General features: G+C 44.7%; 3 protein-coding genes across 3 annotated transcripts; all 3 read left to right on the forward strand.

Moving 5' to 3' along the window:
- The first annotated feature begins 217 nt into the window (after nucleotides 1–217).
- Nucleotides 218–3985, forward strand: LOC144067390 (guanine nucleotide-binding protein G(I)/G(S)/G(T) subunit beta-3-like). The gene is made up of 9 exons (XM_077591108.1): nucleotides 218–403; nucleotides 1639–1754; nucleotides 1829–1974; nucleotides 2052–2115; nucleotides 2344–2500; nucleotides 2588–2654; nucleotides 2738–2939; nucleotides 3049–3265; nucleotides 3420–3985. The coding sequence occupies exons 2-9, from the start codon at nucleotides 1686–1688 to the stop codon at nucleotides 3524–3526; spliced, it is 1029 nt and encodes a 342-aa protein (XP_077447234.1). The 5' UTR covers nucleotides 218–403; nucleotides 1639–1685; the 3' UTR covers nucleotides 3527–3985.
- Nucleotides 3986–4553: 568 nt separating this feature from the next.
- On the forward strand, nucleotides 4554–12234 carry LOC144066871 (CCR4-NOT transcription complex subunit 3-like). The gene is made up of 19 exons (XM_077590274.1): nucleotides 4554–4722; nucleotides 5427–5488; nucleotides 6310–6377; nucleotides 6450–6524; nucleotides 6589–6678; nucleotides 6974–7102; nucleotides 7178–7273; nucleotides 7967–8095; nucleotides 8167–8257; nucleotides 8320–8441; nucleotides 8679–8732; nucleotides 9292–9703; nucleotides 9792–9873; nucleotides 10046–10193; nucleotides 10270–10336; nucleotides 10682–10844; nucleotides 10961–11093; nucleotides 11302–11427; nucleotides 11675–12234. The coding sequence occupies exons 2-19, from the start codon at nucleotides 5464–5466 to the stop codon at nucleotides 11771–11773; spliced, it is 2109 nt and encodes a 702-aa protein (XP_077446400.1). The 5' UTR covers nucleotides 4554–4722; nucleotides 5427–5463; the 3' UTR covers nucleotides 11774–12234.
- A 1881-nt stretch (nucleotides 12235–14115) lies between these two features.
- LOC144066872 (protein shisa-7-like) lies at nucleotides 14116–25496 on the forward strand. The gene is made up of 8 exons (XM_077590275.1): nucleotides 14116–14447; nucleotides 17472–18406; nucleotides 18563–18802; nucleotides 19150–19266; nucleotides 19340–19473; nucleotides 20875–21108; nucleotides 22183–22588; nucleotides 22827–25496. The coding sequence occupies exons 2-8, from the start codon at nucleotides 18072–18074 to the stop codon at nucleotides 23206–23208; spliced, it is 1848 nt and encodes a 615-aa protein (XP_077446401.1). The 5' UTR covers nucleotides 14116–14447; nucleotides 17472–18071; the 3' UTR covers nucleotides 23209–25496.
- The last annotated feature ends 180 nt before the right edge of the window (nucleotides 25497–25676 follow it).

Below are 25676 nucleotides of genomic sequence, written 5' to 3' on the forward strand. Positions count from 1 at the left end.
AATATGGACATCTATTGCTGTCCATGGCAGAGCAAGCCAAGCGAGGCTTCCTGAGACCAAGTTTTTTTTGCCTTTTTCGCCGGGACTTGCACTTTCGTCGTCCTCTCCTCTCGCATTTCACGCCCACCTGTCGCCTTTCTCCCCCAGCTCATTGGACGGCCGGATAACCCGATTCCCCCGCGACCTCTCAATCGGTTTAGCGTCCCTGGAGCGCTCGCCGTGGCTCGCTCCTTCTCTCTATTTCCATCGTTGAGCTTTATCCCTTCATCTCTGATCTCCTTCATCCCCTGCAATCCTCAGCGGCGGCAGGCAGAGGAGTTGAGCGCCAGCGACCAGTCGCCGTCCCAGAGCAGCAGTCGCCTTAGCCCAACGCCCAGCCGAAGAACGGACGTTTGAAGGACAGGTCAGTCTTATGTTTTTCGTCCCATTTCCCGTCCTTTCGTCCGTTCTCGTGAGTTTTTATTTTTTTCCGGAAAACCCGATAGTTCCCAGATCCCCGCCTCCATTTTGCCCACACCCCCATTTCCCACATTTTGCCGTCCACTCCTGGAGGATGCCAATCGGTCGTCCCGGCTCCGGCTCCCAATCCCGAGCGGCTAATCGGATGACCGCGGATCGGAGCTCTAAAGCTTCCCGCAAAAGATCTCCCGAAGGATTTACCCGGTCCCCACCTCGCTTTGGCGACCGCTCGCGCTCTCGGAAATCCCTCGGAAGCAAACGGGAATATCGGGTACATTTCGCGGGTTTCTGATTTTGCTCCAATGGTTTAAAAAAAATGCTTCGACGGAGGCTCAAAACCGTGAGGTCAAAAACCAGCAAAAAACTGACTGAAATTGGACAAAATTGGATAAAACGTAAATTCTTGACACAAAAAACCTTATTGAACTTATAACGTAGTGTAACAAACTTCTACTTGGTGTTTGCAAGCCAATTCATGAGTCAATGGCTTCTTAACGATCCGGTTTTAGCTGCCAATATGCTTGGCTGGCATGGTTTTAAATGTAAAAAACAAAGTTTTTGAGGGCGTTATCAAATGCTCCTAGTGTCAGACAGTCTCCCACACCTGGTCTCGATCGTTTTGAGATTTCGGTATCCGTTCGTAATCCAATTAAACCCACCCGAAGGAAAGTACTCCATCGAAATACGTCTGATGATACGGCAGATCCGAGTTCGCGGTCGGGATTTGACGTTTGGAGTTGGAGTCACCCGTTCCAGGTGACATTCGGACATTTGTTTTTTGACGCTCCGGGTCGGGATGGGCCCTTCCGGGTCCCCCGAGGCCAGTTCCCACTCATTGGAGCGTTAACGGCATTAAACGAGATTACGTCCGTCAGGTACATGTCTAATCTTTCACGTTCAAAGGTGTTCTGGCTCAGCGTATTCAGGTCACGGATGACGTGATCTGGGCGTCCAAACGCTCACACCCACGTGGTGTCTCTTGACCTTATTTTCTGAGATTCAGGATTCGACGTATCCGTTGTTGAGTGAGATAAAGTCATTCCACGATTTATTCCAGATGCGTCACCCCCAAATGAAGTCCAAAATGATGAAAACGCTGCTTTGGCTTTACTCGATCGACTAAAATCTTCATCCTTGACCCCATGGCATCCATCATTTCATTTCCCGTCTTTGTGGCAGTTTGGCTACGCATTTCCCGCCACTGACGTCCTCCAGCCAGCGTCGCCATGGCCTCCGAGAAAGCCGAAATAGACGCCTTGAAAAAGGAGTGCGATGGACTCCGGGCCAAGATCGAGGTAAGCCCAAAGGAAAACTGGAAGGAAAGCTTTTCCGCCTTTTCGGGGCTAACGCTCCACCTTCCGCTAACCAGGCGGCGCGTAAGGCCGCCAACGACACCACCATGTCGGCGGCGGCGGGCAGCGTGGCTTCGGTGGGGCGCGTCCAGCTCAAGCAGAGGAAGACGCTCAAAGGTCATCTTGCTAAAATTTACGCCATGCACTGGTCGGCCGACTCCAGGTGAGCTACGATTGGAAAAAATCGCTCTCGATTCGCCAGTGGCGCCATTTACGGATTTTTGGGCGTGTGCCCGACAGGTCAATGGTGAGCGCGTCGCAGGATGGCAAACTTCTGGTGTGGGACACTTTTACGGGGAACAAGGTGAGTCGAACAAAATGGTCACAAACTTTTCTTGGATGAAAAACCTGCATTTTAGAGCCCTGGTTGTAAAACAATAAAAACAAAGACCAGATTACAATCAGAATCAAAGTAACCGTAAAAGAGTCATTCAAAACAAGATGAATAAAGCAAAGATGAGATGTTTCGAGACTGGATTTGAAGCATGAGAGGACATGACACTCTCTTAATCGAACCTTGCCGCTTTTCCAGTTGGTGGCCGTCCCTCTGAAGTCGGCGTGGGTGATGAGTGTGGCGTTCGCGCCGTCCGGCAACCTGGTGGCCAGCGGGGGTTTGGACAACATGTGCACCGTCTACAACATCAAGGCGGCCAGCCCTAAGACCCTCAGAGAACTGGACGCCCACACAGGTGACAAAAAGCGGCGGACAGACCGGCGCTCAAAGCCAGGGCGCCGAAACCCCCCCACAAAGTAACCCAATTCTCCGGGCGGCCTAGGTTACCTGTCGTGCTCCCGTTTCTTGAACGACACGGAGATCCTGACGGCGTCCGGCGACACCACTTGGTGAGCGTGGGCGCCTCGGTAGCGGGCGGCTCGGCGGCGGCGGATGTCACCCGCATTTAACCCCCCGTGCTTCCCGTGGCCAGCTGCCTGTGGGACCTGGAGACGGGCAAGCAGAAGATCATCTATACCAATCACATCGGGGACTGCATGTCTCTGGCCCTGTCCCCCGACATGAACATGTTCATCTCGGGGGCCTGCGACTCGCTGGCCAAGCTGTGGGACATCCGGGATGGCTCGTGCAAGCAGACCTTCATCGGGCACACCAGCGACATCAACGCCATCGCTGTGAGACGTGCCGACATCTCGGGAAACCCTGGGCCTCTTCCACCGAGATCAAAAGCTCGGTTGCTGAGCAAAAAGAGCAGCTTTTAGTGACCGCTCATTTTCCTTTCAGTTTTTCCCGAGCGGCAACGCCGTCATCACGGGATCGGACGACTGCAGCTGCAAGATGTATGACCTGCGCGCCGACCAGGAGGTCATCGGTTACCAGGACACCAGCCTGAACGCCGGCGTCACGTCCCTGGCGGTGTCCAACTCGGGCCGCCTCATCTTCGCCGGCTACGACGACTTCAACTGCCACATCTGGGATTCGCTCAAGGGCGAGAGAGTTGGTGAGTACGCGTGGCGCCGAGATCAATGGATTTGAAACATTTCAAAATTCATTGACAGATTCGTGTAACTCACGGATGACTTAAAAAAAAAATTGGCGGTTCTGTCGATCATGAACTCATTGATAGAGGATGATGTGCGACCCGTTGTTTGTAGGCGTCCTGTCAGGCCACGACAACCGCGTGAGCTGCACCGGCGTCCCCGAGGACGGCATGGGCGTCTGCACGGGATCGTGGGACAGCACCCTCAAACTGTGGAACTGAGAGGGTTCAAAGACAAAAACCAAAGGCTAGATGTTGTTCTCAGCAGGTTTCATGGCCGTTCGTCCTTTCCCCTCTATGCAAAAACGAAAAGAAACGGTCGCCATGGCGAGGGTCCAGCTAAAGGGGCGACAAATGTATTCTCAAAATCGACTGCTAAACACATGTAGATGATTTGACGGTAACTAATCAAAATTGTCACACGATTGTTTTTGAAAAAAAGTGTAGAAATACAGATGTGTTTTTACCGTAACGGGTCAACAAGATCTAACTTGTGTGTATATAGTACTACAAAGTAGATTTCTATAGTGTCTAAACGCTAGCCCGGACACCTGATGTTTACGGGTCGACTAAGGCCTGCTGTGAAACACCTGTAACTGCATTTTCTAGTACCTTTTAGTACTTTTTGCAATTCCTCTGTAAAAAGAAGCTCTTTCTAATAAATGTAGAATTCTGCAATAATTACAATCTGTCAGAGCGTTGTGAGAAATTGAACTAATACACCGCCATGCCAAGTACTAGGTAGTATGTGTACATATATATAGTATCTACAGTGTATATTTCAATCCAAACAATCTGTTAATCAGGAGTATATGGGACAATTAAAACTATTTGAAGGTCCCATTCTTTTAAAATCTATTTAATTTCTGTTTTTTTCAAAATATTTTTTCATATATATATATATATATATATATATATATATATATATATATATATATATATAATATATAAAAGAGTGTCAGTTTGAAGCTTTTAGAATTTAAATAACTAATTTAGTATTAAAAAAACTAAACCTCATGAAACAATAATGCAACAATGAACGTGTACGTCATTTAGTTTCTCGTCAGAGGAAGACAACAATATACGGTTAACCTTTCCCCTTTCCAAAGTGTCCAATCAGAGCTGAGGTTTCGCTGGAACCTGAGTGACCGCACTTTTCAGCCAATAGAAGTGGTAAAGCAGTCTCCCAAGCCAATCATAGACCATAAGGCGGGCCTTAAGGCCGGCAAACCGCGGCAGAGGAGGAGTATTCGGGCAGCCATCTTGGATATGCGGACTGATTGTTTATCGACAAGAATTGACAGTTGGGGTGCCTATTGGCCTTAAAAATATATTAATACAAAGTATTCTGAAACTTCACTCGCAAACGTTGTGCCATGTGGTGTGGCCGAGAAAGGAAACTACTTGGACTCGTGCAGGTAATTCGCTCACGTGAGTCATTTCAGTGCTGCATTTGTTTTGCTTTCTTTTTAATTTGTCTCCAATTGTCAACGACCACCGTCTTTCCACTTAATTACAAGTAGTATCACTGACAGCAACATCATTTTTGTTAATAATGTTCCTCTCAATTTCCGCTTGTCCCGTGGAACTTTTCGTTGTTTTTGGTTGTCAACATGCATCTCCATTCATATCTTCACTTGCTCCTTTTAACATTCGCCGAATTCGGATTAACATAACAATTTCACTGAGTTCCAGTCCAACCTTTTTCAAAATGATGCAAAAAAACTAAGCAGCAATAATAAGAATACCTATTTGCAAGAGCAAATTGGATTCATTTGTTTTCTTTACATTTATTTACACATTTTTTAAAATCCCTCAAAATACGGACAGGCAACCGTAATATGAGGATAATATGAACAAATATGCGGAAATATTTTGACAAAATAATCCTCCGTCGGTTGCAATTGGCCCTGGGCCATAAGTTTGAGACGCCTATACGACATGAATGTTATAAAAACATTTAAAGAAAATAAGGAAACTTTAAATAATTTGGCTGCCATAGGGGGGCGCTAGATGTCTATAGCATTTGGACTAGCACGGGCAATAAATTGACCACAAAAAAACCCCAAAACATTCAACATGTATGACTACTGCTTGATTGTCCGCTTTGTCTGTTGTGCAGTAATGAAAGAATGAAGACTTGATCTTAGCCGTCAATCATGGCTGATAAAAGGAAACTACAAGGTGAGCTGTGTTGACTATGTTTTGCAATAATTGTTCCTTCTATGTCCTTAGCTTTAATACCTCATTTGTTAGGAGGTGATATATTTCCAAATACTATAGACTAGCTATAGCTCAAACTGTCATAATTATATTAAGGTTGTTTGATTTTAATTCTTGAGGTTGCAATTTTTGAAAAAAAAAATATATTTTTTACATTTGTGTGAACGTACTAGTTTTTTATTTATTTATTTTTAAATAAAATGGAAGCCAGTGTGAATTTAAATAATACTTTTTTACCGCATTGAAATTGTGAATAACCTTAAATAGCATTTTTAAAACAAATATCAGATTTTGAGAGTTAGTGCTTGCTGTTAGGTGTTGATTCTTTGCGCCCTCCGGTGGCCAAATGATGAATATATTTCCTCACGCAATATTAAAATCCTGAGAGCAATAGCAAGTGATATGAGAAAAAAATCTATCACAGTATGCATATAAAGCATTTATAATTATTTGGTGAAACATTACAGAACAGTTTTAGCATTAAATAGTTCTGCAGCCTAAAACTGAAGCAGCGCAATAACTTATAATTCCTAATTAACTCATAATTAATTTTAAAAAAGTGGTGTTTGTGAATCAAATTCTGGGTTACCATTGAGTGTCATATAAAGACTAAAAGTTTTTGTTTTTTTGTGATATATTTGGTTTGTATCAATTATTTTGACTAATTTAGTGTAGTACCAAGGGGGCGGAATTGAGTTGAACCAGATTGACTTGCACTTGAGTCAAGACAAAATGAGGCAAAGAGTGTTTTCTGTAACTGCTTCCGTTTCTGTCTTATCCAGCTGAAATCGATCGATGTCTGAAGAAAGTAGCAGAAGGAGTGGAGCAGTTTGAAGACATCTGGCAAAAGGTGAGCGTGCTTCACCGCCATTGAAGGCAGCCAGTGAGTAAGATATTAAAAAAATTGAGTGTGTTTGCCCAGCTTCACAATGCAGCCAACATCAACCAGAAAGAGAAATATGAAGCCGACCTCAAAAAGGAGATCAAGAAGCTGCAGGTGAGTCCCCACATCCAAAATGGCGGCCCGACCAAGTCTCACGCGCCCTCCCCTTTGCCATCAGCGTCTCCGAGACCAGATCAAGTCGTGGCTGGCGTCAAGTGAGATCAAAGACAAGCGGCCACTGGTGGAAAACCGCAAACTCATAGAAACGGTCAGTGGTAGAGGTGAAACGCACTATTGCCATCTACATGTGTGGAAGTAAAGTGTGCTAACTTAAAGAAAAATGAAATTAAAGAAGGAAATAAATAACAATTCACATATTTATACACAGATAAATAAATAAAATAGAGAATGATAGAAAAGTGGAAATAAAAATAAACAAGATGGAATAAAAATATGGAAGTCTTGATAAACTAAAAGTGAAATAGTTTAAAAAAAAAAAGTGTGGCCCAACTTTGGTATCCCTACCGCACTCGCTAATTGAACAATATATTTGTACTTGTCAGCAAATGGAGCGTTTCAAGATCGTTGAACGAGAAACCAAGACCAAAGCCTACTCCAAAGAGGGTCTGGGTCTGGCCCAGAAAGTGGACCCGGCCCAGAAGGAGAAGGAGGAGGTCGGCATCTGGTTGACGGTCAGCTTCTCTGCTCTTTTCTTCTGGAAATCCCTCACTTGCGCTTCCTAAAACAAACCCTCACTCTTTTCACAGAACACCATCGATACGCTCAACATGCAAGTGGACCAGTTTGAGAGCGAGGTGGAGTCCCTGTTAATTCAGACCCGCAAAAAGAAGAGCGACAAAGAGGTCAGTTGCTAGCACACTACTCAATCAATTTTGACTGGGACGAGGCGAAGGAACAAATGTGAGCATTACCAGTTTAAATGACTTGGACGTCTATTAAAACAATAAATCTGCTCTGCGCGATGGAGCGGAACATTTTAACGCCTTTTCATGCACGTGTGTTTGAAACCAAGCGGTCATTAATGCTGAGCAAGCAGCGAGGAAATGAAAAATTGACCTAATGAATAGAACATAAGCTACATTTACCGCATTCACAAAGTCGCAATGGTGAAGAAAGTCAAAAGATAGGCGGGGAAAAAAAGTCGAAATGAGAACTTGTTTAATTATAGAACACACACTTCGTAGTTTTCCTTACTCCACGATAAATGGGAGTTGACGAATATATTCTAAAAATGCATGATGTTGCTAAATCACCCTTCCATGTTCCGTTTCATTTTCCTAACATCCTAAAACTTTGGATAATAATCCTATTTTTTTTTCTTCAATTATCTTGAAACCTCATATACAAAGAACATACTGACCTTTGACCTTATTACTCTAAAATGTAGATATCTTTTATTTCATTTAAAAACACCTCAAAAGTGGATACAAATTCATGATTTGTTGTTCGGTTATTATAAATACAAACATACAAAAAAAACATGTAAACCTTTGTGACCTCATTACGCCAAAATGTTTTTTGTTGTTGTTGTGCAGAAGCAGGTTCACATGGAGGAGTTGAAGACGTTCATCGAGAAGCATCGCTACCACATCCGGATGCTGGAGACCATCCTGAGGATGCTGGACAATGACTCGCTGCAGGTGGATTCCATCCAGAAGATCAAGGTTGACCTCGAGGGAATCTTTCTCCAATCTATGGTGGAGTTGGCTTGGGGTTATTGAGCCTTTGTTCCCAGGACGACGTGGAGTACTACCTGGACTCATCGCAGGATCCCGACTTTGAGGAGAACGCCTTTCTCTACGACGACCTAGACCTGGAGGACATGAGTAAGGATTTTTGTCAAAGAATCCCACGGAAGGGCTCCACTTCTCACGCGTATTGCTTTCAGCTGCGTCGCTGGCGGCGACGTCGCCACCGGTACAGTCGCACTTGGAGGACGACGTCTTCAGCAGCACGCCCACCTCCACCTCATCTTTTTCGCCCGTCCTCCCCTCACTCGCAAACTCAACGGTAAAAACTTAAACATTGACTATAAATTGTATCAATTGGCAATTAGTGAGTTAACTCATTGGCTGTGGAGGTGTTTGTTCATTCGCCCTTCCCAGTCCTAATGGATAGGACATCTTGCGCCCTCAATGGCACTCAAACTTGAACATTCACAGCCGGTAGCCCTGGTTTGGATGAATTGGACCTCTACCGTTGGCAATGAGATAATGGCTTACTTGGCTTTTGGTTTGTTTTCGACAGAATTGTGAGGATGGCAAGAAGCGAGGTTGTTTCAAAGGCTGTGAAATCGGTCAGGTGAGTTGCACTGAAAACTTTATTATCATTAGCATCCCACACTAGTATCGTCAGGCAATAAAATGTAGACGTTGGTTTTCGTTGGTTACTAAGAAATAAAGTGCCTAAGCTGCATGATATAGTATATACTACATGATTTAATTTGCAACTGCCCTAACTAAGATGGCCGCCAGTTACAAAAGCTGCGGTATAAGCGGTGCTTGTTGTCCTTTCCAAGATGGGCGCCTGAAGAATGTCCATTTATTTTTAAACGGTGAATACATTTAAACTCAATGAAATGGGTTTTAATGTATTTTTAGAGACAAATGACAAGACGTCTATCAATGTCAATGGGACTGAAACATTTTTTAAAATAATTTGAAGCTAATTAATGTGTAGACCCCTGGCATATGCATCGGTAGCTACCAAATAATTGTTTGAGGCAGCTGTAATTTTAACCTAAAATCTAGAAATTTAATGGCAAGTGGAAAAAGCCCAAATGAAATTGTTATGTGATTGCTTCAAATGGAGTGAAATATGGCGTATTTTCATCTTCAACAAAATATTGTTGACCTTTCAGTCTCCAGTGAAGAACGACAACCCCTCCTCCTTCTCTTCATCCTCCTCCTCTTCATCGTCCTCTTCCTGTTCGTCTTGGGGACTGGCTCCTTCCTCCACGTCGACCGGCGCCGGCCGCGGGGTCCTACTGGCCGAAAGCTACAGCGACGCCAGCCAACGAGCCAAAGCCCCCATCGGGACCTCCGCCGCCCGTCCCCTGGCCTTCGACCCCTTGGCTTCCGGCCCACGAGCTTCAGGGGTGCCGGCGCTGCCCACCGACTCCGCCCCAGCGGCGTACGCTGAGGTTTTGGGGTCTCAGAGTTCCCCCGGCGTCATCGGCGGAGGCTCGGCGTTATTCCCCGGGCCCCGACCGAACCAGAACGGAGCCGCCCGCGAGCCTCTGATGCTGGGTGACTTCGGAGACGTCCCGCCAGGCAACGCCCGTCCCAAAAAATGACCGCACGATCTAGTCGCCTTGAAAATCCGACAAAATGCGAACATTTGTGTTTGGTGTTGCTACAGGTTACGACCCTCCAGACTCAACCGCCTACGGCCAACCACAAAGCAGCCAAACTTTGTCTTTGACGTCAACAGCCAATCAGCTGTGAGTAAGACAAACACTGTAGCATCATTATCAATCATAAACATCAAATTCGGCGGACTGACTGAGAACATTTGTTCCGTCACCATTCTCAGTCCAAATGGATCGGACGGCTAAGCGCCGTCAATGGCAGCTTGTGGGTTTACTGCATTTGTTTTGTTTTTGACCCCTCCAGTAAACCGCCATCTCCTATCATACTGGTGTCCATTGGGTTATCGACGGGCTCTCTGTCGCCCCCCTGTTACAGCGAGGCCAAGATGGTGAACAGCGGCATCGCTCCACTCAACGGGGCGCTTCCCTACCCCTCCTCGGATGGCGCCAAGGTGGGTTTCAAATGATATATTTTCCAAAATAATGTCATGATGGATACCTACAAATGAATTTGAATTGGGTCGTCAGGAGTCTCAGAACAGCTTGATGTCGACCATTGACGGAGGAGACGTCAATTCCCTGCAGCTCAACGCAGGTACCGCCCAATATTACCACTAGTTTTAGCCAAGAGTGGATCTGTCAGATCATTTTTCTAAAAGGGAATTGTGTTGTTCCTTTTACAATTTTAATTATAAAAATAATGGTAAATCCAAATAGGTACAAACATTTTCCCATTTTTTTTAAATATAAACAAATATAAATCTTTCAAAAGTAAACAAAAATTAGGATATTCTCCGTTAAGAGGCGCAAGAAATTGGCACCATTTTTCTCTTTAATTGACTATCAACAAAGTTAATGATTAATTAGTTAATTGATTAATATGACTAGTCGCCTTATCATCGCATTCCTGGTTAAAATGATACATTTTTTTTGCTTTTAGACACGTTCCTCTGCACGGCGTCATTGGAGACCAGTGTCCCTCCCTCTCTGGGCGTGTGCCCATTAGGCCCCGCCCCTTTGTCCAAGGAGAACCTCAACCAACAGGCCTTGGAGGAGGCCGTGTGGGCTCGCATGCCACACCCGTCTGACTCTGAGAGAATCAGGTACGTGTCAAAAGTTCTAACCATTCTGCTAGCTTCATGCTAACTTTCCGGAATTAGTTGGATGTCATTACACTTTTACCGGAATTTAATCACAATTTTTTAAAATGGAATGGCAGGCAGTACCTGATGAGGAACCCGTGTCCCCCGGTCCCTTTCCACCACCAAGTGCCACCGCCCCACTCGGACTCGGTGGAGTTCTACCAACGACTCTCCACCGAGACGCTCTTCTTTATCTTCTACTACTTGGAGGTGGCCGCAAAAATAGCTAATATCTATAAAAGAAAAATCGCATTTCAAATGGATTTTTAACTCGTAGTGGTACAGGCATGGATGAATCCTTTAAATGAGTTCATCCCATTCCACTTGAAGTGGCACTGCACTCTCCCACTTCAAGTGGATTGGATGTCTAGAGCCGTCGATGGTGCGCAAGTTGCTAAAGTTGTGTGGTTGTCACCAGGGAACGAAGGCTCAGTACTTGGCGGCCAAAGCGTTGAAGAAGCAGTCGTGGCGCTTCCACACCAAGTACATGATGTGGTTCCAGAGGCACGAGGAACCCAAAACCATCACTGATGAGTTTGAGCAGGTAAACTGTAAAATTATAAGAAGAAAAAAGGTACATACAGATGTAGCTATTGTTACCATTTTGAAATAGCTTTAAAAACATGATTAAAACATATGGTAACTATTTAACAATCAACAAATGGTTCATATATGTTTTCCTAAAATGCGACAAAAATGTACTTTTGTTTTATGCAGCTGATTTTATAATGTAAAAATATGAGCTAATAGAGATGGAAATATGAGTCAAAACATTGCGATGTTGTCCTCAGGGGACGTACATTTACTTTGACTACGAGAAGTGGGGTCAGCGCAAGAAGGAGGGTTTCACCTTCGAGTACCGCTACCTGGAGGACCGTGACCTCCAGTGACCTCCGCTGACCCCCAGCGACTTCCATTTCCTAACCTCAGCGTCCTTGCCAAAGTTGTCTTTGTGTCTCAGGAAGCTTTTGATCGATTTAAACAAACACCAGCAGCTGTTTTTTTTTTACTTTTTTTTGCTGACCTTTTAACCCTTTGGCTGCCATTGACCTCAATAGACGTCCAATCCATTTTGACTCCCATTCAGTCGTCAATGACAGCCAATGAGTTAAGGACTCCATTTATCCTCCAATGTTTGGAGAGCCACTTTATATTTTCTTTGAACCCCCCGTTTTATTTTGGGGATGCGGCACAAAGACGGCCTTTGGAAATGAAAACGGGTAGGACCTACTTTTTTTTATCACCACATGATTTTTAAACTTGTTTCTAAGCTTTATGTGGCTTGTACAAAAGGGGCAACGTCACTGCCATAAAAAAAAGGAAAATAGCAATAAAAATGACGCTTTCTAGATTTGCTGGCCTCGTTTTTACCTTCGTCATTTGTTTGTTTCTGTATGTTTTTGTTCAAGATGGATCACAAATAAGAAACTGGACAAGGTTACATTTTACGGTAATAAGGTCAAAGATTACAGAGGTAAAAACTTGAATGATTGTGTACAAAATAACCACTAAGTAACTATTAATATATCTGCTAGACAAGTTTGCAATATGAAATGGAAGAGGGTTACATTTTGGAGTGATGGGGTCAAAGGTCAGAGAAGGGTTTTTGTTTGATTTAGATTGTCTTTATTCTGTTCCTTATCTGCTTGTGTCTTTTCCCGATCCCACACTTTTCTTCCATTGAAGAACAACGCAGGAGTTTTATTTTTTTCTTTAAATTCTCCCTTCCTCCATCTTGTTTTCCAATTTTCCACCTAAGCAAGCGGAGCACCCCGAGGCACTCCGCCCGCCCCCAGATGAGGTACCTCGTTTTATCCGCCAGCGTGCTAATGAAGCAAATTTCTTCTTCACACCTGATTTTCTTTCTGTGTTTTCAGGGAACGTTGGGCGCCCCCCGCAGACTCCACTCCAGGCTCCAATTGGCCCACATTTCAAGTGCTTACTCTTGCGTCCACCTCACCCCGACTCAACTACGGTGGGCCGTGCGGGATGGTCCCATATGTTCTTGTTTTGCAGTTTGTCTCGTCTTGCCCGCTTCTTGCTTTTGCTCGAGTGAGCGTCACGTCATCGAATCGTTGAACTCGGGTCAACTTGACAGCTGTTAGCTCCAATTTTTCTCTCTCAGCTCTTAAAGGAACAGGACGCTCATTTGAAGTGCTCACCGGAGAAGAAGAAAGGAAGACGACAGAAAATATTTCAATTTTGGGTTAGTGAATGCTTTTTTGGGGGGAAGACTGGTCACTCGTGGCTGGTCGCCTGTTTCCATAGCGACAGCAGCAGCAGCACCAGCAGCAGATGAAGGCTGCCGGGTCACACGTGGGCCGGCCTCCTTTCCCTGCAAACAATGCTGTTGAGTAGCAATGTGTTGCTAAGCAAATACATATTTTTGTTGCACACAAATTCAAGCATAAATATCAACTTTTCCCCAGCCGCTTCGTCAGATTTTTGAAGGCGCGTGGCCTTATTCTGGGTGTCCCGACACCTTCCAAATTCTAATATGAGGTGTATTGTTACCTTATTTTGTATTCTAAAAATGACTTCATCATCTATCTTCCCCAACCACTTCTCCAGAGTAATCCCGAGGCTTTCTTAGCCACGTGATGTGGTCTCCCCAGCGTTTCCTCCTTGACCCCGGGGGCTCCTCCCAGTGGGACATGCCAGAAACACCTCACCATGGAGGAGTCCTAATTGGATGCCTGAGTCACCTCATGAATTTTAAGTAGTAATAATTTTTAGTCACCCGTTTTCTCTCTGACTAAAAAAATACAAGTTGCCTATTGCAGTGCATAACCAACTTTGACGGGATTAGACGTCCAATCTCCTCATGTAGTCCAAATAAATTAGACTTGTAGAGCCGTCAATTGTACCGAGAGATGTGCCGCAAATGTCAATTTTAACTATTTGGTGATTTTAACTTGAACATTTATTCATTTGCTTCCCTTTGTCTAAATTATTGGGCATCTAGCACTGTCAATGGTACAGAAAACAGAAAGTGTCCACCACTACTCCTACTAATTCAAACGAATTGGACTCATCCATGTTTTGTAACTCGTTAATTACCATTGACAGAAAAAACCCGTCAAATCCACAAAAACACAATTCCTGAGCTCCCAGTTTGCCCACAAGCCCAAAGACTTTTGAAAACAACTACGACACTATTGTTCTCGCGTTTAACTGTTGTTAAAGTTAAACACTGGTTATAATGTTTGCTATACGTATTTCTTTTCCTTAGGGTGCAGAACCTGCTGCGGTCGTCGCGCCTCGGCCAATCAGCTGCGAGTGCGACGACAACTCGCCTGCTCATTGGCTGATTGGCACCACTTGAACCAGGCGAACGTGGGCAAAAAAGGGGGGGCAGGGAAAAAAAGCTGCGAGGCGGCGCACGGCCGAGAGACGACGTCGACTCGACATCAGAAGGAAGAGAAAACCAACAAGCTGCCCGGATGCGCACCAGACTGTCCCCCCTCGCTTCTTTAATTTATCATTTTTATCCATCATCTCACGGGAAATGGACGTGGCAGCTTCGACGTGGTCTCGTCCTCCCCCCACGCTCCAATACGACAGGTGCGTCCTCTTCCATCACACCTGACACTACTCTTATTTAGACATGTTTTCAGCCGTTTACACCTTATTTTCTCCTCTTAAAAGAATACCTAAGACAAACCCACACAAAAGGGGGTGAAATGGGGGTATTGCTGGTGCTGCAGTGTTACCGCCACGCGCTCGCGCCTCTTCGTGCACGCGCGTTTTGCACAATGCAACAAACCTCCATCTTGGCTCAATAGTACACATACGTCGCGTGCACAAGGGAGACAAAAGACACACAATTACATACACTAACACACTGTCATATACTATCATACATAGTCTTATTTTGTCATTAACGTGCACACATATTCATAATCTCTTGTCAAAAGTATTGAAAAGTATCAAGACTGAAATGTATCCGGATACTCCGTTATTTATTTTCGGCATCAGAATTTTTTTTGGGGGTGAATTAGAGTTTGCAATACAATGTATTGTAGGATATTTTAGTTTTTTTCTTGTTAAATCGTGGGCTGCCGTTGACGTTGCATGACGTCCAATCTATTTGAAGTGAAAGGGATGGCAGCGAATGACCATTTTCTCTAACTTTAAGCAGATTGGACGTCGACTGGAGTTGTCAAAAGTACTGAAAAGTATCAATACCGAAATGTTGTATCAGAATACGATATTTGATGGCAAAAATATCGATACTCGTTTACATTTTTGGAGCAGAAAGTGTTGTCATAGGGTACATTTGATTTTGCGCCACTCTTGCTATTTCCCTGTTAACTCATTGGCGGGGCTAAGTGTCCAATCTACCTGAAGTGAGAAGGAAGGCAATGAACATTGGTTAATTTACTGCCACCCTCCAACTTAAAATGGTTTGGGTGTCTCCTATGGTTGTCAAAAGTATTGAAAGTGTAAATACAGAAATGTATCTGGATACAATATTTGATTGCAAAAGTGTGGCTACTCAATTATTGATTTGGGGCTACTATTGATAGTAACCAGGAATATTTTGGCATTTTCTTTAATCCATTGATGGTGATAGATGTCTAAGCCATCTGAAGTGGGAAGTGTGCTTGCGTTATCATTTTTAATGTTTTTTTCCCTTTTTGTTTTCTCAATGAATTTTTTTGCCTCATAGCAGTCAATATGAATTGGACGTCTAGCACCGTCAATGGCAGCCAGCGAGTTAACATGGTTGATGTTTTTTTCCCCCCATGTATGCGCGACATCAACACAACTGTCGTGCGTCGTTTGTGCACCTGAACTCGTCATCGCACTCCCACTGGAGGCCCACATGCGTGATGCTGATGTCACATGTTTTGAGACACACACGCACACACATTGCGCTTCCTGGGATTTATTGCGACACGGGTCGTCATTCCAGTCCGATTGGATTCGACGTCTACTGCTGTCAATGGCGGTTATGGCTCATTTAAAAAAAGAAATCAAATTTCAGCTTTTTTGAACTGGTTAATTTGTTGATTTAGATGCTTAGTGGTTCCAAATAGATATCCTTTATTTTTAAATCTTCGATTATTGCTTTATTGTAGTACATACTAAAATAGAAAAACTCAAATAGAAGATGCAGCTATATTATATACATTACACCTATCATTTTAATGCAGACGTAAAATACATTTTTGATTATTTCATTTAAATAGGACAATTAAATGTATGAATCCTTGTTTTTTAATCTTGGGCTGCCATTGATAACTGGCAGGTCTCATTAATTCATTTAATTAAATCTTTTACTTCAGTAGAACATTAAAATTCATAGGTAAATTCCAGTATATATTTTCATCGCAAACATATTAATCTATCAAATCTGTTGAACCCAACATCATTTGACAGATAAATCCATCACTAACACATTCACAGCCAAATATCATGTTTCAACACCATTGACGACAACAGACGTCCAATCTATTGTGAAGGCCAGTTCTAAAATAATAATAAAATAAATCGAAGATTGATTGCAAAATGAATGAACAAATTAATATATCATTCCATTGCAATATTATTCGACAGATGAACTCATTGGCTGCCATTGACTCATTTTAATTTACAGGATAAGAACAAAATTGTACATTGAAAATAAATGCTCCATTTTTTTTTTTCCATCCCAAAACTGAATTTCCCCATAATTTTGCATGGCTTTTCTGTTTTATTTTGTCGGCCATCACGCGCCCGGAGCCGAGCGAGCGTTGGCGAGGGCGATGATGTTGCTTGCACGTTGAAATTTTCTATTTTATCATTTTTTTTCGTTCGCCCACGTCGGAGTCGAGTCAACGAGCGGCCGCCCGCCCACGTGCCTTCCGTGGGTGCCTCTGGTGCGTTGTACCAAACGTTGGGGATGCCGCAGCCAAAGTGCAAAAAAAAACTGGGGGGGGGGAAACTCCTTGCTTGGAATTTGTTTGGCTCAAATTCTGAATTTCACACAAAAAATGTATCACTAGTAGACACCCAATGGCAGCTAATCAAATAATGTTGTGATTAACCCATGATATTAATGCCCGCCCATGAGTTAAGTATCAAAAAAGGAAATTTATACTTTTACCCAATTGCCCCAAAATGTGATTCTATTCTATTTCATATTCCAAACATCCTCATCATCATTTTTTTTAAAATTATTCCTTTCATTAGTTCTCAAGTGATTGTGAACACTAAGTTCATAGAAACCTTTGTGACCTATTGACCTCATCACCTCTTTGGTTTAATATTCCAAACATATCCTGCAAATTAGATGACAATTTCTTAATTTGTTCTGGAGTAAACCGTCTTTGACCTTTGACCTTTATACCTATACATATTTTGTTTCATATTCCAAACATTCTGCCCATTTGATAATTCTTCATTCCTCAGTTAGCCAAATATACAAACATAACTCTTTGACCTTTGCCCTCCTCACCCCAAAATTCAATGGAAATTCATTTGAACTGGGAGGGTGGCCAATCACGGCCAACCCTTTCCAGTCCAGATGAATTGGACGTCCATCACCTTCAACGGGAGCCAATTAATTAAATGAAAAATTTCAATAATATGCATTTATTGCAGCGTGAGGAGACCCTGGAGAAAACCGTGAGCGTGAGATTCTCCCCATGTCCCAAAGCAAGCGCCAGTGCCAAAGTGACTGGCGCGTCAAGACGACAAGCAAAAAACGCCATCAGAGCTGCCATGACTTGGGCGTGGTGACGGCGCTCCCTCCCCTCGACGCTCCCTCCTCCCCTTTACGGCAGCGGCGTGGCCGACGGATGAATCGGGGCCCGTTCAGGTGTGGCGCTCGGAAAGGCGGCACCGAGCCAGAACCGGACCCGAGCCGCTCTCGGAACTGCGCCCCGGAGTCGAGACGCCAGGGTGCTTAAGCCCGGCTTTTCCCATCACGCGTTTGCCTTGAGGCTCATTCGTCCGCCGCTCCAGAAAAGTTTACATTTCAATGTTTACACTCCATCGGCGTCCATTTTGTGCTCGGATGATGCCGGCGTTTACATTTCCAGGGCGTCGCCTAGCAACGAGCTGCGTTTACACAAGGACCCCTTCACGTTTACATTCAGGTTCCAGACCAAAATTTTCATAGCTTTTTATATAACCTGTCCTGAAACGGACGTTGCTTTTGATTTTTTTTGTTTGTTTGATTTTTCTAAACCAAGCATCGCCATGACGACGAGAGCCGCAAACTCACCGGGGATGTTTTGCCGCTCCCTGCTGCTTTTCTCCTGCCTTGCTGTTTCCACGGTAACCACCGATAACGATGTCAGGAAGCCGTCGCCGCCCGACGGCGCGGCCGCCCAGCGCGCCGCCCTTTTCCTCCTCACGGGGTACAAAGCGCCGCCGAAGACGGCGGAGGTGGAGGACGCGGCCGAAACGCCCCCCAAGCCCCTCCCCCAGACCATGTTGCCCAGGAACGTGACGGCCGACGCCCTGAAGCCCCCGCTGGGCGCCGCCCAGGTGGCTCCGGCCCCTCGGCAGCTGGTGGACGTGGACGTGTGCAGGTACGATCACCCGGAAATCATATTCAATTATAAAGATTCACTAGCGACCCATGCTAGCCGTCAACAAACGTTGAATACATCGGTTGTTGGCCTTTCAATGAGTTTGAATTTTTTTCAACGTTGAACTTTTGTGGATGATTGCGTTTGTTGGCTCAGGGGCTACTTCGACGTGATGGGTCACTTCGACAGCCCCTTCAATTGCTCCGAGGGAAGCTACATCTACTGCTGCGGCACGTGTCACTACCGCTTCTGCTGCAAGCACCAGCGCAACCGTCTGTACCAGGAGTCCTGCACCAACTACAAGTCGCCCGATTGGGCCGACCCGCAGGTGCCCGTCACCGTGCCCGCCAACAAGCCCGACCCGGATTTTGAGACTCTACATCAGCAGAACAGCAGGTGGGTTGGACACCATTTTTTCCGCGGTACGTTTCAAATAACGCGTTCGCTTGAACTAAACCTTGACAAGATTATTGCTATTTGCGATTCATCTGTCAAATATTGTTCTCCACCTCACCTGTCAATATCGATTGAACGTCTTTCAATGGCACTGAAATGTTGCAGTTGTACATCTCCATTTGTACATTTAGCTGTAAAGAACTTTATGAAAAGTCAACTCTGTGCCGCTCCAAGTCCAATCCATTTCAAGTCAGTCGTCTGGCAGGGAACATTAAGTCACAGAGCGGAAAGATGACCGGACGCCATTTGATGAGAGGTCTATCAACGCCAATGACTTCTCGTTTCAGTACGGCCTACGTGATTGGCGGAGTGATTTCCTTCACGCTGGTGGTGGCCGTGGGCGTCCGGATCGCCTTCAGTAAGGTGGCGCGCCGCCCGGCCAACCGAGACGCCAACATGCCAAGGTGAGCCATCCGTTCCCGAGCGCTCGCCTGTCCCGTGGGAAGGAATCGGCAATCCACGCTTGGCCTTCGGCAGGTCGCTGGTGGACATCCTGCGCCACCAGTCCAGTCCGGTTCAGCACGGCGAGCGGAACAACATGCTGACCCCCTCCGACGGGCGTACGGCCAAAAACTTGTACACGCCCATCCTGCAGAGCAAGGACAACCGCAGTGAGTGTCTCCTCCGTATCCCCGGATTTCCTTTCGCGTCTCGCGGTGATGACACGCGTGCTCGCCCGGCCGGCCTCGACCGCTAGCTAGTCGGCTAGTTTGTCAGGTGACGTACGCGTCAGAAACACAGCGCAGAAAAATGGTCATAAAAAGACCCCTCATTAAGCGAGTTGAATGTTGACCGCAATATGTCGCTGTGTCCGCCATCTTGGATGTGTCAGGTTTGCTTTACAAACGAATGCAAATCAATGGACTCAAATGGCCAAACTACATGTGCAGGCCTGGTAGTGTGCCATCTAGGTGCCAAATATTCACATTGAAGTGAGTTGAGGAGCTCCACCGAAAGGGTTGTTGCCATGTTGTGGCACATTGAGGCAACAACGGTAGAATAGCTTTAGGTAGGAATCAATTGAGACCGTAATAACACAACGTGCCTTAGTTTGTGTTTTTGATTCTGTATGTTGTGTTTTGTCCTCTGCTTAATGCTAGCCACCCCTCCCCCTCTTTGACCTCCACATCACTCACATGCGAGCTTTTACATGCCCCGCCCCTTCGCTGCCTGCAACGCTCAGCGTCGCCGAGGGCTCAGCCCGTTTCCAAGGCAACAAAAAAAGCAATGCCATTTGTTCTACAGGCTATTCTCTGGAGATTTGTGAAAATATTTCATGTGGACGTCATTTGATGTTTACGTGCAACAGCTGCTTTTGGCTCCTCCCAATTTCAATGGATTGTAGGTGCGTTGACGTGAATGGCGTCATTTCCACTGAATGAGTTAATCCGTTGAAAAATGTTGCCATTAACTGATGAATTTGGAAGATGATTTTGCAGTTCATCTACTTGTTGCAATTTATCAATGATGTTTTCCCCTCAATATGGATTGGATATTAATCGCCGTCAATGGAGCTAAAACGGGATTACTCGACCAATTCTATAGATGCCAGTTTTTCTGAAGTGGACATTGTTTGAGCACCGAAAGCTTGAGTCATTAGCTGTTTAGCGTGTGTTTTTGTTGTGTAACGCTGACAAGATGGCGACCCTCGAATCCACCGAGGACCAGACAGGAAGCGACACCACAAACGGGAACGCTCCGTGACCCCGCGTCGTCTTTCTTCACGTCACTTAATAACACCGGAGTGCACAAATGTGTTTGTGAGCGTCGCGGTTCCCTCCTCCACGTGAGCGCGCTTACATAAAAGCATTCCCATCCCTTTTGCGCCTATCGATTAGCGCGCCGCCTAAATGCGCCAGCTTCGACCGGTGAAAGAAAAATAAAAACGCACGCGCACACACACACACACACACACACACACACACACACACACACACAGGCACACCGCCACAATGCCACAATTTGGACTTTCTCAGAGCTGTCCGTTAAAGCTGCCATTTTTGTGTTTTCAGAGCGTGGAGCCCGCTTGAACAACATGAGCACCCCGCAGCTGTCCTCGGGCCCCAAACTGATCGCCAGCGGCGGCGGCGGCGGCAAAGGCCCCAGCCTGGGTGGCGGGAGCATGCGGCACAGCTCCAGCCAGGCCTCCTTCTCGCACTCCTTCCACAACCTGGCGCAGTTGCCGCCCTCCTACGAGACGGCCGTCAAGCCCGAGATCAGCAGATACAGCTCCCTCAAGAAGCTCGGTCAGTACGGCGGGCGTCCGGGCATTTGCATCTAGGTCACCGTCACTCGCACATTGCTAATGTATCTTCATTACTGCTTTTTTTTAAATGGAAAACCCCATCCACTCTTAAAATGCTATCGACGCCCGACCCATTTGGACTTTGAGGGCTGGCAGCGACACTAAAACATGATCAATGTGTTCAAATTCATAATAGAATGAGCTATCGAATCATGTTGCATATGAATTCGATACATTAATCCACAGGTGTCAAAGTGGCGACCCGGGGGCCAAATCTGGCCCGCCGCATCATTTTGTGTGGCCCGGGAAAGTCAATCATGAGTGCCGACTTTCTGTTTTAGGATCAAATTAAAATAAAGATGTATATAATATTTCCTGATTTTCCCCCTTTTAAATCAATAATTTCATTTTTTTTAAATCCATTTTTTGTGTTCTTAGTTCAAAAATCATTTTGTAATATCTAAAAATATTTTCTGTTTTCCACTTTAGTATGGAAAATAATTTAAAAAAAAATCCTTTTGAAATGAAAAACAAATGATTCAAATAAATTTTCCCTTACTAAGAAAAAACCCCTCAAATAAACATTGTTTTTAATGTTGCTTTTAATCCAGTTCTTTTAATCAATTTATTTAAAAAAATCTAAATATAATATCTAAAATGGTCCGGCCCACATGAAAGGGAGTTGACGTTAATGCGGCCCGCGAACCAACCCGATCGGGTCTGGCACCCTTGCATTAATCCATCAAACCATTTTGCGATTCATCGATGAATTTGCCGTCAAAATGGATTGGGCGTTTAGTTGCTGACAATGGCACGTGATTTGAAATTGATCTTAATCTAATGTGATTCATCTATGCATTCTACGTCATCATTCCCTGACAACCAAATGACCTCCTTAAACTGCTTGGACACCCGTCGCTGTCAATGTCGTCAAGTTGACATTCACACCAAAAGAACTAAATTAAGCGTGCCCTGCAAAATTAAATCAAAGTCAAATTGCTAACGACGTGACATCTGTTATATCAATCTGTTTAAAAAAAAAATGCTAACTAACATTTTTTTTTGGGTTGTTCAGAGCGAGAGCTGGACGAGTATTCGGGTTTCTACTCTTCCAAGCGCCGCTCAACCAACGCGCCGCCGACCTTCTACTCGTCGCAGCACCACCTGCCGTGGGCGGGCGACTACGCGGGGGGTTCGTCCCGGGGCACGCTGCCGCTGGAGGGCTCCCGCCCCCGCGCCTACGCGCCGCCCTCCACGCCCAACCCCTACCCACTGCCGGTGCCGTCGGGCTACAGCTTTGAGCGCCCCCCGCGCCGCGTGCGCTCCCAGGACCAGCTGCTGGCGTTCGGCGAGGGCAACACGTTGGCGCGTCTCCTGGGCAACCAGCATCATCATCAGCAGCAGCAGCAGCAGCAACAGCAACACTACAGGAACGTGATGAGCGGCGGCCCAAGGAGCGCCGCCTCGCAAACGCTGCGCAGGTCACCAAAATCAATATTCACTGTTTACTTTTTTTTTTTTTTAAAGTCATTTTGGGGCTAAACTAAAACTAACTAATCAAGCAATGAATATATTTAGTAAATATTTTGGAGTCATTTTGAAAGCACAGTGTTACTTTATAATACCAACAGAAAAAGATCATGTATTTTTTTTAAAAGTCTTTCTTGATAGCTATGAAAAAGATTATTTGTTGAAAATGAAACACCATTTGACTTGCAGGTCCCACGAGCGTCTCCTGGTGTCCCCCGACTGTCTGGAGGATCATCTCTTCGCCATGGGCCTGATGTCGGAACGGGGCGTTGGCGGCATGGTGCCCACCATGGGCCGCCTGAGCCACCACCACAAGGCGCAGTCGCAGCAGAACATCTGCACGCCGCCATCGGCCGAGCGCCACCACATGATCAAGATGAACTCGCAGCCCGCCTCGGGGCACGAGCACGCCGGCTGGGAGGGGCACCCCGGCGCCCGCCGCGCCGCCTTCGCCGGGAAGCGGCAGAACACCCTGGAGCAGCTCCACTTCATCCCGGCCGCCGGCCACGCCGGCCACGCCGGCCACGCCCACGCCATGAGGACTGCCAGTAAGAACGAAGTTACCGTCTGAGTTGCGCGCTTCCGCCTTCTTTGAAACATAAGTAAACGCCACGCCGTCTTTTTCATCCGCCATCAACAAATGCGCTTCAGATGGATTAGACACCTATTGGTGATAACTCGAGGCGTTTGATAGATGAGTCAAAAATAGATTAACCTTATAACTACTATATTACCAAATGAATTTGATGGATTAATCTGTAGACTAACTTTGCGATGAATCAATTCTGAACGCTAACATTACCAGAGCCTTCCATTCAGTTGATGTCAAGAGCATGGAAACGTGCTCATTTAATGAATATTGCAATTAACCCAATCATTTGATAAGATTAACCTGTTGAAAATGGTCCAATCTGTCAAATGTTGCCATTTGATCTAAAAATGCCAAAACTATCAGTCAAAATGGCACTGGCGTGCTCAAAAATGTTATTTCAAGTCAAAATTGATACGTCACAGCTTCCATAATTCCCCTTCCTGCGTGCGGGCGGGTGCCGCAACTTGTATTTTGTAAAAAAATATATAATAATAATAAATAAATACAAATAATAATAATAATAATAATGGTGTCAACTCCTCGGCGTCGGCCGCAACCAACTCGACTGTATTTAAAGGCCCACATTGTGCAAAAATGGACGAGTCCACCCCGTGTCGTGGAGGTCAAATCCAGAGCGGACACTTTAATGGGGTCGTAAGGACACTAAGGGACACTTGACACTAAGGGCTAAAAACACTAAAGAATTTAACTTTGCGTGTCTGTGTGTGTGTTTGCGTTACTTTGTGCTGCCCATTACAGTGGCATGCTGCTTTTCTTTATAGGACACTCGTTTAACAAACACATTTTTACCATTCACGCCGTTAGACGTCCAATCCGTTTGGACTGGCGGAGCGAACGGTCATTCGCCTTTCCCAGGCAAAATGGATTGGACGTCCAGCGCCGTCAATCGCGCTGAAAGATGTTTGCAACCAGTTGAGCAGTTTAACTGAATTGGACGTCTTTTGTTGTCAACAGTGGGCAATGAGTTAAAAAAAAATTGAAGAATCCATTCGATAATTAATTCTGAAGTAGTATTTAATACATTATTGAAAACAAAAATATTTATTAAAATTATTAAGTTGATTCATCGCGAATAAAATATGTAATCATTTCACAGCCCGAGGTTTTATTTATTTTATTAACATTTTAATCATGTATTTTCCATTACAGTAAAATGGAACTCAATTAAATTCAGTTTTTCAGGCGATAAAACTAAACTGAAATATTTCCTAAATGTCATCTTTTGTCTCATTTGTGTCCATGTAATTTCACTGCCGTCTAGTGGTCAACAGTGGAATTGCGCTCTGAGACTCATCTGAATTAGACTTTTTTTGCGAAAAAGAGCACACTATACACAAGAAAATATGGTAATTGTTCCGCTTATCGCTATACGTCGCTTGCATAAATATATATTACGTTGTAGTTTATATTTTTCCAGGTGAAGTCATGGGTTTTTCCTTTTTTCAAGCAAGATTATTTCCGGCAACAAAACCAGAAATTCCGCCCTGGAAAAATTCTGCGAATAAAGATTCAATTTATCATAATTTGGTAGAAACTAGGCAACTTATCAAAAAGAATCTTATAGTTCTGCTTGTCAGTTGATACAAAACCTCAATTAAAACATCAGTTTTTCACAATGCCCTGGTTGGATGAATTACTTCAAGCTGACTTTTTTTTTCACTTGAAGAATTCATACTTTACAAGCGTTGCACCGATATCAGTATAGATACCGATACATGCCGACGGAATATGTATACCTTTTGAAATTGAGTTGCCAACTGCTGGTTGACCTACCCAAGATGGCCGCCAGCTAGGGTATAAAAAAAATGGTATCGGTGCAGCCTTTCTTTAGAAAAGAAAACAAATGGTCATGATGTCACTGTGTTTGTGCGCGACTCCTTTTAAAACAAAAAGCTGAGCTCCATGCAAATTTCTATTTGTATTTGTATTGTAATTTCAAAAGTGAATAAAGGCAGGTGGACGTGTTTCGTCTTTTTCAATTCGGAAAGTGAAAAGCTGCGACGTTTCATTGGTGTCAGGATCAACTTCTGATGTGAATGTGTTTGCTCGTATGTGTGTGCGTGTGTGTAAACCACAGCCATGTGATATTTAGAAGGCAAAGCCATTCTGCATACCTCAAATTTGAAACATTTTAGAATTCCCTTCAATGTCTTTCCAAGACGCAAAGGCCTCACGTGTTTTTTCCTCACTTTGGTTTTGTACAAATCCTAATGTTTGACAATTACAAATAAATCCTTTGCAACGTGTTGGTCTCTTAAATTTGTAATTTCTTTTTTTAACTGTTTGATTGACTTTGGTATCTTATTTCCAGTTGGATTCTCTCCATTTTTTTTAAATGCCAGACCATCCCAGTTCACCGTCAATGGCAGCCAAAAAGTTAATTGAAAGAAAATATAAAGACATTAGAACAAATTTGGGTTTGTTGA

This window comes from Stigmatopora argus, chromosome 21 (genome assembly GCF_051989625.1).
Source record: "Stigmatopora argus isolate UIUO_Sarg chromosome 21, RoL_Sarg_1.0, whole genome shotgun sequence".
Lineage (NCBI taxonomy): Eukaryota > Metazoa > Chordata > Actinopteri > Syngnathiformes > Syngnathidae > Stigmatopora > Stigmatopora argus.